The sequence below is a fragment of the Oncorhynchus mykiss genome, chromosome 3 (assembly GCF_013265735.2).
Source record: "Oncorhynchus mykiss isolate Arlee chromosome 3, USDA_OmykA_1.1, whole genome shotgun sequence".
In the NCBI taxonomy this organism is placed as follows: domain Eukaryota; kingdom Metazoa; phylum Chordata; class Actinopteri; order Salmoniformes; family Salmonidae; genus Oncorhynchus; species Oncorhynchus mykiss.
In genome coordinates, this window is record NC_048567.1 from 82,172,869 (window position 1) to 82,188,833 (window position 15,965).

At 46.5% G+C, this 15,965-nt stretch overlaps 1 protein-coding gene across 1 annotated transcript in view; it reads left to right on the top strand.

Annotated features, from left to right (window-relative positions):
* The window catches only part of LOC118944725 (trophinin-like), a 36,657-nt gene that overhangs the window by 11,712 nt on the left and 8,980 nt on the right, over positions 1 to 15,965 (top strand). Inside the window, exons 2-3 of the mRNA XM_036965249.1 lie at positions 145 to 195; positions 14,600 to 14,710. Of these exons, the coding sequence (XP_036821144.1) occupies positions 145 to 195; positions 14,600 to 14,710 (162 nt within the window). The remainder of the gene's footprint in view (positions 1 to 144; positions 196 to 14,599; positions 14,711 to 15,965) is intronic.

The following is a 15,965-nucleotide window of genomic DNA, read 5'->3' on the forward strand; positions in this document are numbered from 1 at the left end:
CCCCCTTTCTCTCCACCCCTCTCCCCTCTCTCTCTCCCTCTCTTTCACCCTTTCTCATTCTCTCTCCTCCATCTCTCTCCCCTCTCCCTCTCTCTCTCCCTCTCTCTCTCCCTCTCTCTCTCCTTCTCTCTCTCCCACTCTCAGGTTGTGTGTTTGAGACAAGGCTGTGCTCCAGGGAGCAGTTCTGCTCTGATGGTGAGTATCCTCTGTTTGTCTGTCTGTCTGTCTGTCGGTCTGTCTGTCTGTCTGTCTGTCTGTCTGTCTGTCTGTCTGTCTGTCTGTCTGTCTGTCTGTCTGTCTGTCTGTCTGTGTGTCTGTGTGTCTGTGTGTCTGTGTGTGTGTGTCTGTATGTGTTTGTGTGTCTGTGTGTGTGTGTGTGTGTGTGTGTGTAGGAGCTACTGAGCACTTAACGGGTCTCCACAATTCAAATCAAATCAAATCACATTTATTTCTATAGCCCTTCTTACATCAGCTGATATCTCAAAGTGCTGTACAGAAAGCCAGCCTAAAACCCCAAACAGCAAGCAATGCAGGTGTAGAAGCACGGTGGCTAGGAAAAACTCCCTAGAAAGGCCAAAACCTAGGAAGAAACCTAGAGAGGAACCAGGCTATGTGGGGTGGCCAGTCCTCTTCTGGCTGTGCCGGGTGGAGATTATAACAGAACATGGCCAAGATGTTCAAATGTTCATAAATGACCAGCATGGTCGAATAATGATAAGGCAGAACAGTTGAAACTGGAGCAGCAGCACGGCCAGGTGGACTGGGGACAGCAAGGAGTCATCATGTCAGGTAGTCCTGAGGCATGGTCCTAGGGCTCAGGTCCTCCGAGAGAGAGAAAGAAAGAGAGAAGGAGAGAATTAGAGAACGCACACTTAGATTCACACAGGACACCGAATAGGACAGGAGAAGTACTCCAGATATAACAAACTGACCCTAGCCCCCCGACACATAAACTACTGCAGCACAAATACTGGAGGCTGAGACAGGAAGGGTCAGGAGACACTGTGGCCCCATCGGAGGACACCCCCGGACAGGGCCAAACAGGAAGGATATAACCCCACCCACTTTGCCAAAGCACAGCCCCCACACCACTAGAGGGATATCTTCAACCACCAACTTACCATCCTGAGACAAGGCTGAGTATAGCCCACAACGATCTCCACCACGGCACAACCCAAGGGGGGTGGGGGGGCGCCAACCCAGACAGGATGACCACATCAGTGAATCAACCCACTCAGGTGACGCAACCCTTCCAGGGACACAAGTGTTTGCGTGTGTGTGTGTGTGTGGGGGGGGGGGGGGGTCCTGGTCCTGATCCTGGTCCCCCGAACAACCCCAATCACCCTCTTCCTGTATTTCCTAGAGATATCTCCCATCTCCCCAATCACCCTCTTCCTGTATCTCCTAGAGATATCTCCTATCTCCCCAATCACCCTCTTCCTGTATCTCCTAGAGGTATCTCCTATCTCCCCAATCACCCTCTTCCTGTATCTCCTAGAGATATCTCCTAGAGGTATCTCCTATCTCCCCAATCACCCTCTTCCTGTATCTCCTAGAGATATCTCCTATAGGTATATCCTATCTCCTCAATCACCCTCTTCCTGTCTCTCCTAGAGGTATCTCCTATCTCCCCAATCACCCTCTTCCTGTATCTCCTAGAGGTATCTCCTATCTTCCCAATCACCCTCTTCCTGTATCTCCTAGAGATATCTCCTAGAGGTATCTCCTATCTCCCCAATCACCCTCTTCCTGTATCTCCTAGAGATATCTCCTAGAGGTATCTCCTATCTTCCCAATCACCCTCTTCCTGTATCTCCTAGAGATATCTCCTAGAGGTATCTCCTAGAGGTATCTCCTATCTCCCCAATCACCCTCTTCCTGTATCTCCTAGAGATATATCCTAGAGGTATATCCTATCTCCTCAATCACCCTCTTCCTTTTTCTCCTAGAAGTATCTCCTATCTTCCCAATCACCCTCTTCCTGTATCTCCTAGAGATATCTCCTAGAGGTATCTCCTATCTCCCGAATCACCCCACTTCCTGTATCTCCTAGAGATATCTCCTAGAGGTATCTCCTCTCCCCAATCACCCTCTTCCTGTATCTCCTAGATATATCTCCTATCTCCCGAATCACCCACTTCCTGTATCTCCTAGAGGTATCTCCTAGAGGTATCTCCTATCTCCCCAATCACCGTCTTCCTGTATCTCCTGTTCCTCAAACACTTTCTGTATCTCCCTGGGGCATGTAAGCGTTTACTACAGTTTCCATAAACCCAAAACGTACAGGAATGGGACTAAGCACTCACCCCAGAGGGGGTACCCGTGTTGAGGCTCAGTATGGCGGATGTGTTGTTGCCTACCCTTACCACCTGGGGGCGGCCCGTCAGGAAGTCCAGGATCCAGTTGCAGGTGTTCAATCTCATGGTCCGGAGCTTAGTCTTTACGTTTGTCAAATAGACTATGGTGGTCTGCTTGAAACATGTAGATATTACAGACTGGGTCAGAGAGACACTTGCCAGCTGGTCAGCGCATGCTTTTAATACATGTCCTCGTAATCTGTCTGGCCCTGTGGCTTTGCGAATTTTAACCTGTTTCAAGGTCCTACTTACATCACTACGGAGAGCGAGATCACACAGTCGTCCAGAACTTGCTGGTGCTCTCATGCATGGTTCAGCATGGTTGCATGGTTGCTTTCCTCAAAACGATCCTAGAAGGCATTTAGCTCGTCTGGTATGTCACTGGACACAAACAAAGAGGTAAAACTGATTTTAGTTTTCCTGCATTAAAGTCCCCGGCCACTAGGAGCGCTGCTTCTGGATGAGCATTTTCTTCTTTACTTATGGCCTTATACAGCTCGTTGAGTGCAGTCTTAATGACAGCATCGGTTTGGGGTGATAAATAGACAGCTACGAAAATTATAGATGAAAGCTCTCTCGGCAAATAGTATGATCTGCAGCTTATTCATGAGGTATTCTAACTCAGACGAGCAAAAAACTTGAGACTTCTTTAAAACATTTGAGAGAGAGAGGTGTATATTATCCCATGTTGTTCCCGTGTAACTCAGTTGGTAGGGCATGGCGCGTGCAGCACTAGGGTTGTAGGTTCGCTAGGGTTGTAGGTTCGATTCCCATGGGGGACCAGTAAGAAAAAACTATTCAAGTCACTCTGGATACCCTGATGAAGACAGCTTGGCTGTCGAAACGTTGGATATTACATTTTTGCATCTGAGCTCCTAGAGTGTGCGGCTCTCCTTTATTTTCACGTTTTCTACTCCGCTAGCCAGCACCTTACCTAAATAGGTGTGCATTTATTTTTCTTCTAGATTGTTCTGGATAAGAGTGTCTGCTAAAATATTAAATGTTATTCAGCTATGAGAAACATTAGGACATTACAGTTATTCTGTTCCTGTTGATATATTTCTTCTCTAGTAAATTGCACGTTCGCTGACAAGACAATGGAGGTCTAGATGCTTGCCGACGTAGTCTAATCATGACACTTCCTCTTTCGACTCCCGGGGATAGGGCCCTGTGTAACGGATGTGAAACGGCTAGCTTAGTTAGCGGTGGTGCGCGCTAAATAGCGTTTCAATCGGTGACATCACTTGCTCTGAGACCTTGAAGTAGTTGTTCCCCTTGCTCTGCAAGGGCTGCGGCTTTTGTGGAGCGATGGGTAATGATGCTTCGTGGGTGTCAGTTGTTGATGTGTGCAGGAGGGTCCCTGGTTCGCGCCCGGGCATGGGCGAGGGGACGGTCTAAAGTTATACTGTTACACCTGGTCTGTGGTCAGCTTTACACAGTGGTATAAAAATACTACTTTTAAGTTGTTTTTGGGGGTGTATCTGTACTTTACTTTACTATTTATATTTATTTATATTCTATTTATATTTATGACAAATTGTATTTTTACTTCACTACATTTCTGAAGAAAATAATGTACTTTTTACTCTAGACATTTTCCCTGACACCCAAAAAGTACTTGTTACATTTTGACAGGAAAACAGTCCAAGTCATCCCTACTGCCTCTGATCTGGCAGATCATGGATCACATGACATCCAGAGAAGCTGCCTCGTTGAAGTAGAAATCTTCCCCCAAATCGAGATTCTTGATCGCTGTTTTAGGAAATGATGGCGGGAATATTATCTCCCAAAGAAACACCACAAAATAGCAGTTGGTGTGAAGCCGACAGTTGTACAGCGCCATTTCCCAGTGTCCTATCCTCACAGCAGCTACGTAGCTGTTGGTTTATTTGTCCTATCCTCACAGCGGCTACGTAGCTGTTGGTTTATTTGTCCTATCCTCACAGCAGCTACGTAGCTGTTGGTTTATTTGTCCTATCCTCACAGCAGCTACGTAGCTGTTGGTTTATTTGTCCTATCCTCACAGCAGCTATGTAGCTGTTGGTTTATTTGTCCTATCCTCACAGCAGCTACCTAGCTGTTGGTTTATTTGTCCTATCCTCACAGCGGCTACGTAGCTGTTGGTTTATTTGTCCTATCCTCACAGCGGCTACGTAGCTGTTGGTTTATTTGTCCTATCCTCACAGCAGCTACGTAGCTGTTGGTTTATTTGTCCTATCCTCACAGCAGCTACGTAGCTGTTGGTTTATTTGTCCTATCCTCACAGCGGCTACGTAGCTGTTGGTTTATTTGTCCTATCCTCACAGCAGCTACGTAGCTGTTGGTTTATTTGTCCTATCCTCACAGCGGCTACGTAGCTGTTGGTTTATTTGTACTATCCTCACAGCAGCTACGTAGCTGTTGGTTTAGTTGGTTTATTTGTCCTATCCTCACAGCGGCTACATAGCTGTTGGTTTATTTGTCCTATCCTCACAGCGGCTACGTAGCTGTTGGTTTATTTGTCCTATCCTCACAGCAGCTACGTAGCTGTTGGTTTATTTGTCCTATCCTCACAGCAGCTACGTAGCTGTTGGTTTATTTGTCCTATCCTCACAGCAGCTACGTAGCTGTTGGTTTATTTGTCCTATCCTCACAGCGGCTACGTAGCTGTTGGTTTATTTGTACTATCCTCACAGCAGCTACGTAGCTGTTGGTTTATTTGTCCTATCCTCACAGCAGCTACGTAGCTGTTGGTTTATTTGTCCAAACCTCACAGCAGCTACGTAGCTGTTGGTTTAGTTGGTTTGTTTGTCCTATCCTCACAGCAGCTATGTAGCTGTTGGTTTATTTGTCCAAACCTCACAGCAGCTACGTAGCTGTTGGTTTAGTTGGTTTATTTGTCCTACCCTCACAGCAGCTACGTAGCTGTTGGTTTATTTGTCCTATCCTCACAGCGGCTACGTAGCTGTTGGTTTATTTGTCCTATCCTCACAGCAGCTACGTAGCTGTTGGTTTATTTGTCCTATCCTCACAGCAGCTACGTAGCTGTTGGTTTATTTGTCCTATCCTCACAGCAGCTATGTAGCTGTTGGTTTATTTGTCCTATCCTCACAGCAGCTACCTAGCTGTTGGTTTATTTGTCCTATCCTCACAGCGGCTACGTAGCTGTTGGTTTATTTGTCCTATCCTCACAGCGGCTACGTAGCTGTTGGTTTATTTGTCCTATCCTCACAGCAGCTACGTAGCTGTTGGTTTATTTGTCCTATCCTCACAGCAGCTACGTAGCTGTTGGTTTATTTGTCCTATCCTCACAGCGGCTACGTAGCTGTTGGTTTATTTGTCCTATCCTCACAGCAGCTACGTAGCTGTTGGTTTATTTGTCCTATCCTCACAGCGGCTACGTAGCTGTTGGTTTATTTGTACTATCCTCACAGCAGCTACGTAGCTGTTGGTTTAGTTGGTTTATTTGTCCTATCCTCACAGCGGCTACGTAGCTGTTGGTTTATTTGTACTATCCTCACAGCAGCTACGTAGCTGTTGGTTTAGTTGGTTTATTTGTCCTATCCTCACAGCAGCTACGTAGCTGTTGGTTTATTTGTCCTATCCTCACAGCAGCTACGTAGCTGTTGGTTTATTTGTCCTATCCTCACAGCAGCTACGTAGCTGTTGGTTTATTTGTCCTATCCTCACAGCGGCTACGTAGCTGTTGGTTTATTTGTACTATCCTCACAGCAGCTACGTAGCTGTTGGTTTGTTTGTCCTATCCTCACAGCAGCTACGTAGCTGTTGGTTTATTTGTCCTATCCTCACAGCAGCTATGTAGCTGTTGGTTTATTTGTCCAAACCTCACAGCAGCTACGTAGCTGTTGGTTTAGTTGGTTTAGTTGTCCTACCCTCACAGCAGCTACGTAGCTGTTGGTTTATTTGTCCAATCCTCACAGCAGCTGCGTAGCTTTTGACTGAGTGTAATGGATTTTCATCAGTGTTATGATGCGTGGGTGTATGATATGTATGATGTATTGGTGCAGACTTATTCATTGATGCATAGTAGCTATTTAGCTACCTAGATACCACCGACACAGACACATAACCTTAGCTATCTAGGCACCACAGACACAGACACATAACCTTAGCTAGCTAGGTACAACAATCACATACACAAAACCTTAGCTAGCTAGGTACCACAGACACAGACACATAACCTTAGCTAGCTAGGTACCACAGACACAGACAAATAACCTTAGCTAGCTAGGTACCACAGACACATAACCTTAGCTATCTAGGTAACACAGACACATAACCTTAGCTATCTAGGTACCACAGACACATAACCTTAGCTATCTAGGTAACACAGACACACAACCTTAGCTATCTAGGTACCACAGACACATAACTTTAGCTAGCTAGGTACCACAGACACATAACCTTAGCTAGCTAGGTACCACAGACACATAACCGTAGCTATCTAGGTAACACAGACACATAACCTTAGCTAACTAGGTAACACAGACACATAACCTTAGCTATCTAGGCACCACAGACACATAACCTTAGCTAGCTATCTAGGTAACACAGACACATAACCTTAGCTAACTAGGTAACACAGACACATAACCTTAGCTATCTAGGCACCACAGACACATAACCTTAGCTATCTAGGTACCACAGATACATAACCTTAGCTATCTAGGTACCACAGACACATAACCTTAGCTATCTAGGTAACACAGACACAAAACCATAGCTATCTAGGTAACACAGACACATACCTTTAGCTAGCTAGATACCACAGTCACATAACCTTAGCTAGCTAGCTAGGTACCACAGACACATAACCTTAGCTATCTAGGTAACACAGACACATAACTTTAGCTATCTAGGTAACACAGACACATAACCTTAGCTATCTAGGTAACACAGACACATAACCTTAGCTAGCTAGGTAACACAGACACATAACTTTAGCTAGCTAGGTACCACAGACACATAACCTTAGCTAGCTAGGTACCACAGACACATAACCGTAGCTATCTAGTTAACACAGACACATAACCTTAGCTAACTAGGTAACACAGACACATAACCTTAGCTATCTAGGCACCACAGACACATAACCTTAGCTAGCTATCTAGGTAACACAGACACATAACCTTAGCTAACTAGGTAACACAGACACATAACCTTAGCTATCTAGGCACCACAGACACATAACCTTAGCTATCTAGGTACCACAGACACATAACCTTAGCTATCTAGGTACCACAGACACATAACCTTAGCTATCTAGGTAACACAGACACAAAACCATAGCTATCTAGCTAACACAGACACATACCTTTAGCTAGCTAGATACCACAGTCACATCACCTTAGCTAGCTAGCTAGGTACCACAGACACATAACCTTAGCTATCTAGGTACCACAGACACATAACCTTAGCTAGCTAAGTACCACAGACACACACCTTTAGCTAGCTAGCTAGGTACCACAGACACACAACCTTAGCTATCTAGGTACCACAGACACATAACTTTAGCTATCTAGGTACCACAGACACATAACCTTAGCTAGCTAGGTACCACAGACACATAACCTTAGCTAGCTAAGTACCACAGACACACACCTTTAGCTAGCTAGCTAGGTACCACAGACACACAACCTTAGCTAGCTAGGTACCACAGACACACAACCTTAGCTATCTAGGTACCACAGACACATAACCTTAGCTATCTAGGTACCACAGACACACAACCTTAGCTATCTAGGTACCACAGACACACAACCTTAGCTATCTGGGTACCACAGACACACAACCTTAGCTATCTAGGTTCCACAGACACACAACCTTAGCTATCTAGGTACCACAGACACACAACCTTAGCTATCTAGGTTCCACAGACACACAACCTTAGCGAGCTGCATTCAGCATTAAAATTGAGCAACATTCCATTTGAATTTGCACCGGGTACCCTGTGTGTTACTGTGTATGCCATATTATGGTGATGAGTGTGTTTATGTGTGTGTGCGTGTGTGTTTGTGTTTATTGTTGTAGTGTATTAGGGAGGGGTAGACACACACAGGCAAACATCTCCCTCCTCGCTCTCTTCTGTCACCTCCTCCCTCATTCCTTCCCTCTCCTCCCTCACTCCCTCCCTCTCCTCCGTCATTCCCTCCCTCCCTCCGTCATTCCCTCCCTCCCTCTCCTCCGTCATTCCCTCCCTCCCTCTCCTCCATCACTCCCTCCCTCCCTCGTCATTCCCTCCCTCCCTCTCCTCCGTCACTCCCTCTCCTCCGTCATTCCCTCCCTCCCTCTCCTGCCGTCACTCCCTCTCCTCCGTCATTCCCTCCCTCCCTCTCCTCCGTCACTCCCTCTCATCCGTCATTCCCTCCCTCCCTCTCCTCCATCACTCCCTCCCTCCCTCGTCATTCCCTCCCTCCCTCTCCTCCATCACTCCCTCTCCTCCGTAATTCCCTCTCCTCCCTCTCCTCCGTAATTCCCTCCCTCCCTCTCCTCCGTCATTCCCTCTCCTCCCTCTCCTCTGTAATTCCCTCCCTCCCTCTCCTCCATAATTCTCTCCCTCCCTTTCCTCCATAATTCCCTCTCCTCCATCACTGCCTCTCCTCCGTCATTCCTTCTCCTCCCTCTCCTCCATAATTCCCTCCCTCCCTCTCCTCCATAATTCCCTCCCTCCCTCTCCTCCGTCACTCCCTCTCTTCCGTCATTCCCTCTCCTCCCTCTCCTCCGTGATTCCCTCCCTCCCTCCCTCTCCTCTCCTCTCCTCAGCCTCATCAAAGCTCCTCTTCAACACTACATATCGTCTCCCTGGCAACGGTGAAATCATCAGGCTGATAGCAGCTAGGCAGCTGGGTCAACGCCCCCACAGTCTCTCTCTCGCTCTCCTTCTCTCTCGCTTGCCTCTCTCTCTCTCCTTCTCTCTCGCTTTCCTCTCTCTCTTTATCTCTCTCTCTCTTTATCTCTCTGCTCCTCAGAAAGAGGATGAATCACTAGTGCTTACACACTACTCCTCCACACATACGTACACACTCACTATCCCTTTCTCATCCCTCTCTCTCTCCTCCTTCCTCTCTCTCTCTCCCTCTCTCATCTCCTCCTTCCTCTCTCTCTCCCTCTCTCATCTCCTCCTTCCTCTCTCTCATCTCCTCCTTCCTCTCTCTCTCTCCCTCTCTCATCTTCTCCTTCCTCTCTCTCTCCGTCTCTCATCTCCTCCTTCCTCTCCCTCTCTCTCATCTCCTCCTTCCTCTCTGCCTCACTCTCATCTCCTCCTTCCTCTCTCTCCCTCCCTCATCTCCTCCTTCCACTCTCTTTCTCTCCCTCTCTCATCCCCTCCTTCCACTCTCTCTCATCGCTGCCTTCTTCTCTCTCATCTCCTCCTTCCTCTCACTCTCTGTCTCTCCTCCTCCTTCCCCGCGCTCATCTCCTCCTTCCCCGCTCTCTCCTCCTCTTTCCTCTCGCTCATCTCCTCCTTCCCTGCTTTCACCTCCTCCTTCCTCTCTCTCCCTCCCTCTCTCATCTCCTCCTTCCTCTCTCTCATTTCCTCCTTCCTCTCCCTCTCTCATCTCCTCCTTCCTCTCTCTTTCTCTCTCTCTCCCTCCCTCTCTCACCTCCTCCTTTTCCGCTCTCACCTCCCCGGCCACGATGTGTTTACAATACAACGATGTGTTTACAATACCACGATGTGTTTACAATACCACGATGTGTTTACAATACCACGACCACGATGTGTTTACAATACCACGATGTGTTTACAATACCACGACCACAATGTGTTTACAATACCACAATGTGTTTACAATACCACGATGTGTTTACAATACCACGACCACGATGTGTTTACAATACCACGATGTGTTTACAATACCACTATGTGTTTACAATACCACGATGTGTTTACAATACCACAATGTGTTTACAATACCACGATGTGTTTACAATACCACGACCACGATGTGTTTACAATACAACGATGTGTTTACAATACCACTATGTGTTTACAATACCACGATGTGTTCACAATACCACGATGGCACTTTTAAGATAATAGAAGTTAAGAAAATATTTACTAAAAAAAATAAAGTAAAAAACAGTTACACAATAAAATAACAATAATGAAGTTATATACAGGGTCTACCGGTACTGAGTCAATCTGCAGGGGTACGGGTTAGTCAAGGTAATATATACTTATAGCCATAGTCTAGGTCTACTGACTAAAATCTGGGTTTATGATTGTCTTTACATTTTGCCATGGTTTGGTTTGCTAGATGTAGGTAACCTATAGACCATGATAGGCCTACATCTTATTTCAAATAGCCGACAATAACCGAGGCAAGATGTCATGGAAAATAAACCCTTTTAGCATTTTATTCAAATTGATTTTATTTCGTATGAACAGCGAGGCGATTTCGAGATAAGAAGTGCTTCTTTCGCCCCCTGCTGGAATAGGCTACTGAAGATGCGGGTCGTCGTTTCAATCCCTGAATCAACTATTAATAATATAGTTATGAACTGAATAGGCCTCTGGAATAGGCTACTGAAGATGCGGGTCGTCGTTTCAATCCCTGAATCAAATAGTAATAATATAGTTATGAACTGAATAGGCCGATGTTTGTCAACAACAGCCAGTGTTGTTTTTTTTTAAAAATTTTACCTGTAGCTTAATCTGACTGTTACTGTTAGCCTACCTGGAGCAGGAACACAGATTTAATAAATAGCCTATAACAAGGCAAAGGAGTACCATCACTTCCATTTCAAATTTCCACTGATTATGCCGAAAACCCTTCGCTTGATACGGTTTTCGATAAGCAAAAAGTCGACATTAGAATGCAGTTTAAACAACCTCTTAGCAAATGTATCTAAAGTGCTCTAGAGCGCGTGAAGTCGTTTTCCTGTACTTTGTCGCACGTTATTTATTAATATGTGTCTCGAATATGGTCATAGTTTTTGCAAGAGGTTAGGAAGTGCCAGCTCAGTTTCCACCTCATTATGTGGGCAGTGTGCACATAGCCATAGTCTTCTCTTGAGAGCCATGTCTGCCTACGGTGGCCTCTTTCAATAGCAAGGCTCTGCTCACTGAGTCTGTACATAGTATGTATACATTTCCACCTGCAACCCTCGATCAATACATGTCCACCTGCAACCCTCCGACCAATACATTTCCACCTGCAACCCTCCGACCAATACACTATCACCTGCATCCATCGACCAATACATTTCCACCTGCAACCCTCGACCAATACATTGCCACCTGCAACCCTCCGACCAATACATTTCCACCTGCAACCCTCGACCAATACATTGCCACCTGCAACCCTCCGACCAATACATTTCCACCTGCAACCCTCGACCATTACATTTCCACCTGCAACCCTCCGACCAATACATTTCCACCTGCAACCCTCGACCAATACATTTCCACCTGCAACCCTCCGACCAATACATTTCAACCTGCAACCCTCCGACCAATACATTTCCACCTGCAACCCTCGACAAATACATTTCCACCTGCAACCCTCGACCAATACATTCCACCTGCAACCCTCCGACCAATACATTTCCACCTGCAACCCTCGACCAATACATTTTCACCTGCAACCCTCTGACCAATACATTTCAACCTGCAACCCTCGACCAATACATTTTCACCTGCAACCCTCCGACCAATACATTTCTACCTGCAACCCTCCGACCAATACATTTCCACCTGCAACCCTCCGACCAATACATTTCCACCTGCAACCCTCAACCAATACATTTCCACCTGCAACCCTCCGACCAATACATTTCATCCTGCAACCCTCCGACCAATACATTTCCACCTGCAACCCTCCGACCAATACATTTCCACCTGCAACCCTCCGACCAATACATTTTCACCTGCAACCCTCCGACCAATACATTTCCATCTGCAACCCTCCGACCAATACATTTTCACCTGCAACCCTCCGACCAATACATTTCCACCTGCAACCCTCCGACCAATACATTTCCACCTGCAACCCTCGACCAATACATTTCAACCTGCAACCCTCCGACCAATACATTTCCACCTGCAACCCTCGACCAATACATTTCCACTTGCAACCCTCGACCAATACATTTCCACTTGCAACCCTCCGACCAATACATTTCCACCTGCAACCCTCCGACCAATAGATTTCCACCTCCGACATAGTTTCCAAGTAGCCCAGTTTGCGGGGAAACCACAGATACAGTGCCTTGCGAAAGTATTCGGCCCCCTTGAACTTTGCGACCTTTTGCCAAATTTCAGGCTTCAAACATAAAGATATAAAACTGTATTTTTTTGTAAAGAATCAACAACAAGTGGGACACAATCATGAAGTGGAACGACATTTATTGGATATTTCAAGCTTTTTTAACAAATCAAAAACTGAAAAATTGGCCGTGCAAAATTATTCAGCCCCCCTAAGTTAATACTTTGTAGCGCCACCTTTTGCTGCGATTACAGCTGTAAGTCGCTTGGGGTATGTCTCTATCAGTTTTGCACATCGAGAGACTGACATTTTTTCCCATTCCTCCTTGCAAAACAGCTCGAGCTCAGTGAGGTTGGATGTAGAGCATTTGTGAACAGCAGTTTTCAGTTCTTTCCACAGATTCTCGATTGGATTCAGGTCTGGACTTTGACTTGGCCATTCTAACACCTAGATATGTTTATTTTTGAACCATTCCATTGTAGATTTTGCTTTATGTTTTGGATCATTGTCTTGATGGAAGACAAATCTCCGTCCCAGTCTCAGGACTTTTGCAGACTCCATCAGGTTTTCTTCCAGAATGGTCCTGTATTTGGCTCCATCCATCTTCCCATCAATTTTAACCATCTTCCCTGTCCCTGCTGAAGAAAAGCAGGCCCAAACCATGATGCTGCCACCACCATGTTTGACAGTGGGGATGGTGTGTTCAGGGTGATGAGCTGTGTTGCTTTTACGCCAAACATAACGTTTTGCATTGTTGCCAAAAAGTTCAATTTTGGTTTCATCTGACCAGAGCACCTTCTTCCACATGTTTGGTGTGTCTCCCAGGTGGCTTGTGGCAAACTTTAAACAACACTTTTTATGGATATCTTTAAGAAATGGCTTTCTCCTTGCCACTCTTCCATAAAGGCCAGATTTGTGCAATATACAACTGATTGTTGTCCTATGGACAGAGTCTCCCACCTCAGCTGTAGATCTCTGCAGTTCATCCAGAGTGATCATGGGCCTCTTGGCTGCATCTCTTATCAGTCTTCTCCTTGTATGAGCTGAAAGTTTAGAGGGACGGCCAGGTCTTGGTAGATTTGCAGTGGTCTGATACTCCTTCCATTTCAATATTATCGCTTGCACAGTGCTCCTTGGGATGTTTAAAGCTTGGGAAATCTTTTTGTATCCAAATCCGGCTTTAAACTTCTTCACAACAGTATCTCGGACCTGCCTGGTGTGTTCCTTGTTCTTCATGATGCTCTCTGCGGTTTTAACGGACGGATATAATGTCAAATATACTGTTTAGGTTCTCTACTGCCAAGTTTACACCTTCACTATTACAGTGAAACATTTTGTCCAGGAAGTTGTCTAAAAGGGATTGAATTCAAGTAGAATGTGTAGATTTTGCTGTGATCTGATAGGGCTGTCAGTGGACTGACTGTGAACGCTCTGAGAGACGTCAGTGATAAAGTAGTCTACAGTACTACTGCCAAGAGATGAGCTATAGGTGTACCTACCATAGGAGTCCCCTCGAAGCCTACCATTGACTATGTACATACCCAGCGTGTGACAGAGCTGCAGGAGTTGTGACCCATTTTTGTTGGTTATGTTGTCATAGTTGTGCCTAGGGGGGCATATGGGGGAGGGAATGCTGTCACCTGCAGGCAGGTGTTTGTCCCCCTGTTTGCTGAGGGTGTCAGGTTCTTGTCCGGTTCTGGCATTTAGGTCATCACAGATTAGTACATGTCCCTGGGCCTGGAAATGATGGATTTCCCCCTCCAGGATGGAGAAGCCGTGTGTGTGTGTGTGTGTGTGTGTGTGTGTGTGTGTGTGTGTGTGTGTGTGTGTGTGTGTGTTGAAGACAGTGTGTGTTGTGTTTTGATGTGTTCTGCTGTGTGTTATAGACGGTCTCTTTGGGCACTGTGTCTGTCTATGTGTGTCTAGTAACTGTGTTGATGTGTTCTGCTGTGTGTTACAGACGGTCTCTTTGGGCACTGTGTCTGTCTATGCGTGTCTAGTAACTGTGTTGACGTGTTCTGCTGTGTGTTACAGACGGTCTCTTTGGGCAGTGCCGTACCTCTAAGCAGGACCAGGTGCAGTACCAGGTGTCATTTCCTGTTTTGAAGAGGATGCAGGAAGTCCTCAAGCAGCTCATGCTACAGGGTGAGTCAACAGCCTAAGACAACCACTGCATGTGGTTGAAATCTAAGGGCTCTATTTTAAACAAACCAACAACAACAACAAAACAACAAAAATAAGGTAAATCTTAGCTCTAGGTCCGGGGGTGTGTCACAAATATTTGTGTTATTTACATAATTATGAGGCCCAATAGCAGGCGGTGGTGCAAGAGGGCTGGGTTTTGATTTATAAACAAATTGTTGGTGTGACGAGGCCTTGGCCACTCACTAGCCAATCAACACATCCATTGTCTTAATGTTGCTTGTTTGTCTCCGGTTCTGTAGGTTATTGATGGTCTTTGGGTTGTCATCAACTCCAATTCGGCTGTGTGCGCGGAATATTCTCGTCCTGGTCGACTGTGGATTGATATTACAGTTTATTAAATAGCATAGGCTACAGTAAGTGTTAGCAAAAGTTTAAAAAAAACATCCAGTGTTTGCTCAAAGCCAACATTGTTGTAATTGGCTTCAATGAGCCTAGCCGAGCCTAGCCAAACCTTGCCGAATCTAGCGTAGCCGAACTTTGCATAGCCGAACCTAGCCTGGCCGAGCCTAGCCAAACCTATCCGATTCTAGCCTAGCCGAACCTAGCCGATCCTAGCCTAGCTGTGCTGAGCCTAGCCGAGTTGAGCTGAGCCTAGCCGAGCCGAGCTTAGCCGAGCCTAGCCGATCTTAGCCGAGCCTAGCTGGCCCGAACCTAGCCTAGCCTAGCCGAGCCTAGCCGATCCTAGCGTAGCCAAACCTCACCGGCTCGAACCTTGCCTAGGCGAGCCGAGCTGAGTTGAGCTGAGCCTAGCCGAGCCGAACCTAGCCGAACCTAGCCTAGCTGAGCTGAGCCTAGCCGAGTTGAGCTGAGCCTAGCCGAGCCGAGCTTAGCCGAGCCTAGCCGATCTTAGCCGAGCCTAGCTGGCCCGAACCTAGCCTAGCCTAGCCGAGCCTAGCCGATCCTAGCGTAGCCAAACCTCACCGGCTCGAACCTTGCCTAGGCGAGCCGAGCTGAGTTGAGCTGAGCCTAGCCGAGCCGAGCTTAGCCGAGCCTAGCCGATCTTAGCCGAGCCTAGCCGGCCTGAACCTAGCCTAGCCTAGCCGAGCTGAGCCTAGCCGAACCGAGCCTAGCCGAACCTAGACTACTTGTCTTTAAGTGTCGCACTTCTCCTAAATGAAAATATACTTGTCAGCTTTGCAAGGCCAGGATAAAAAAGAAACAATGTATTGCTGTACTAGCCTTCATTATATTAGCC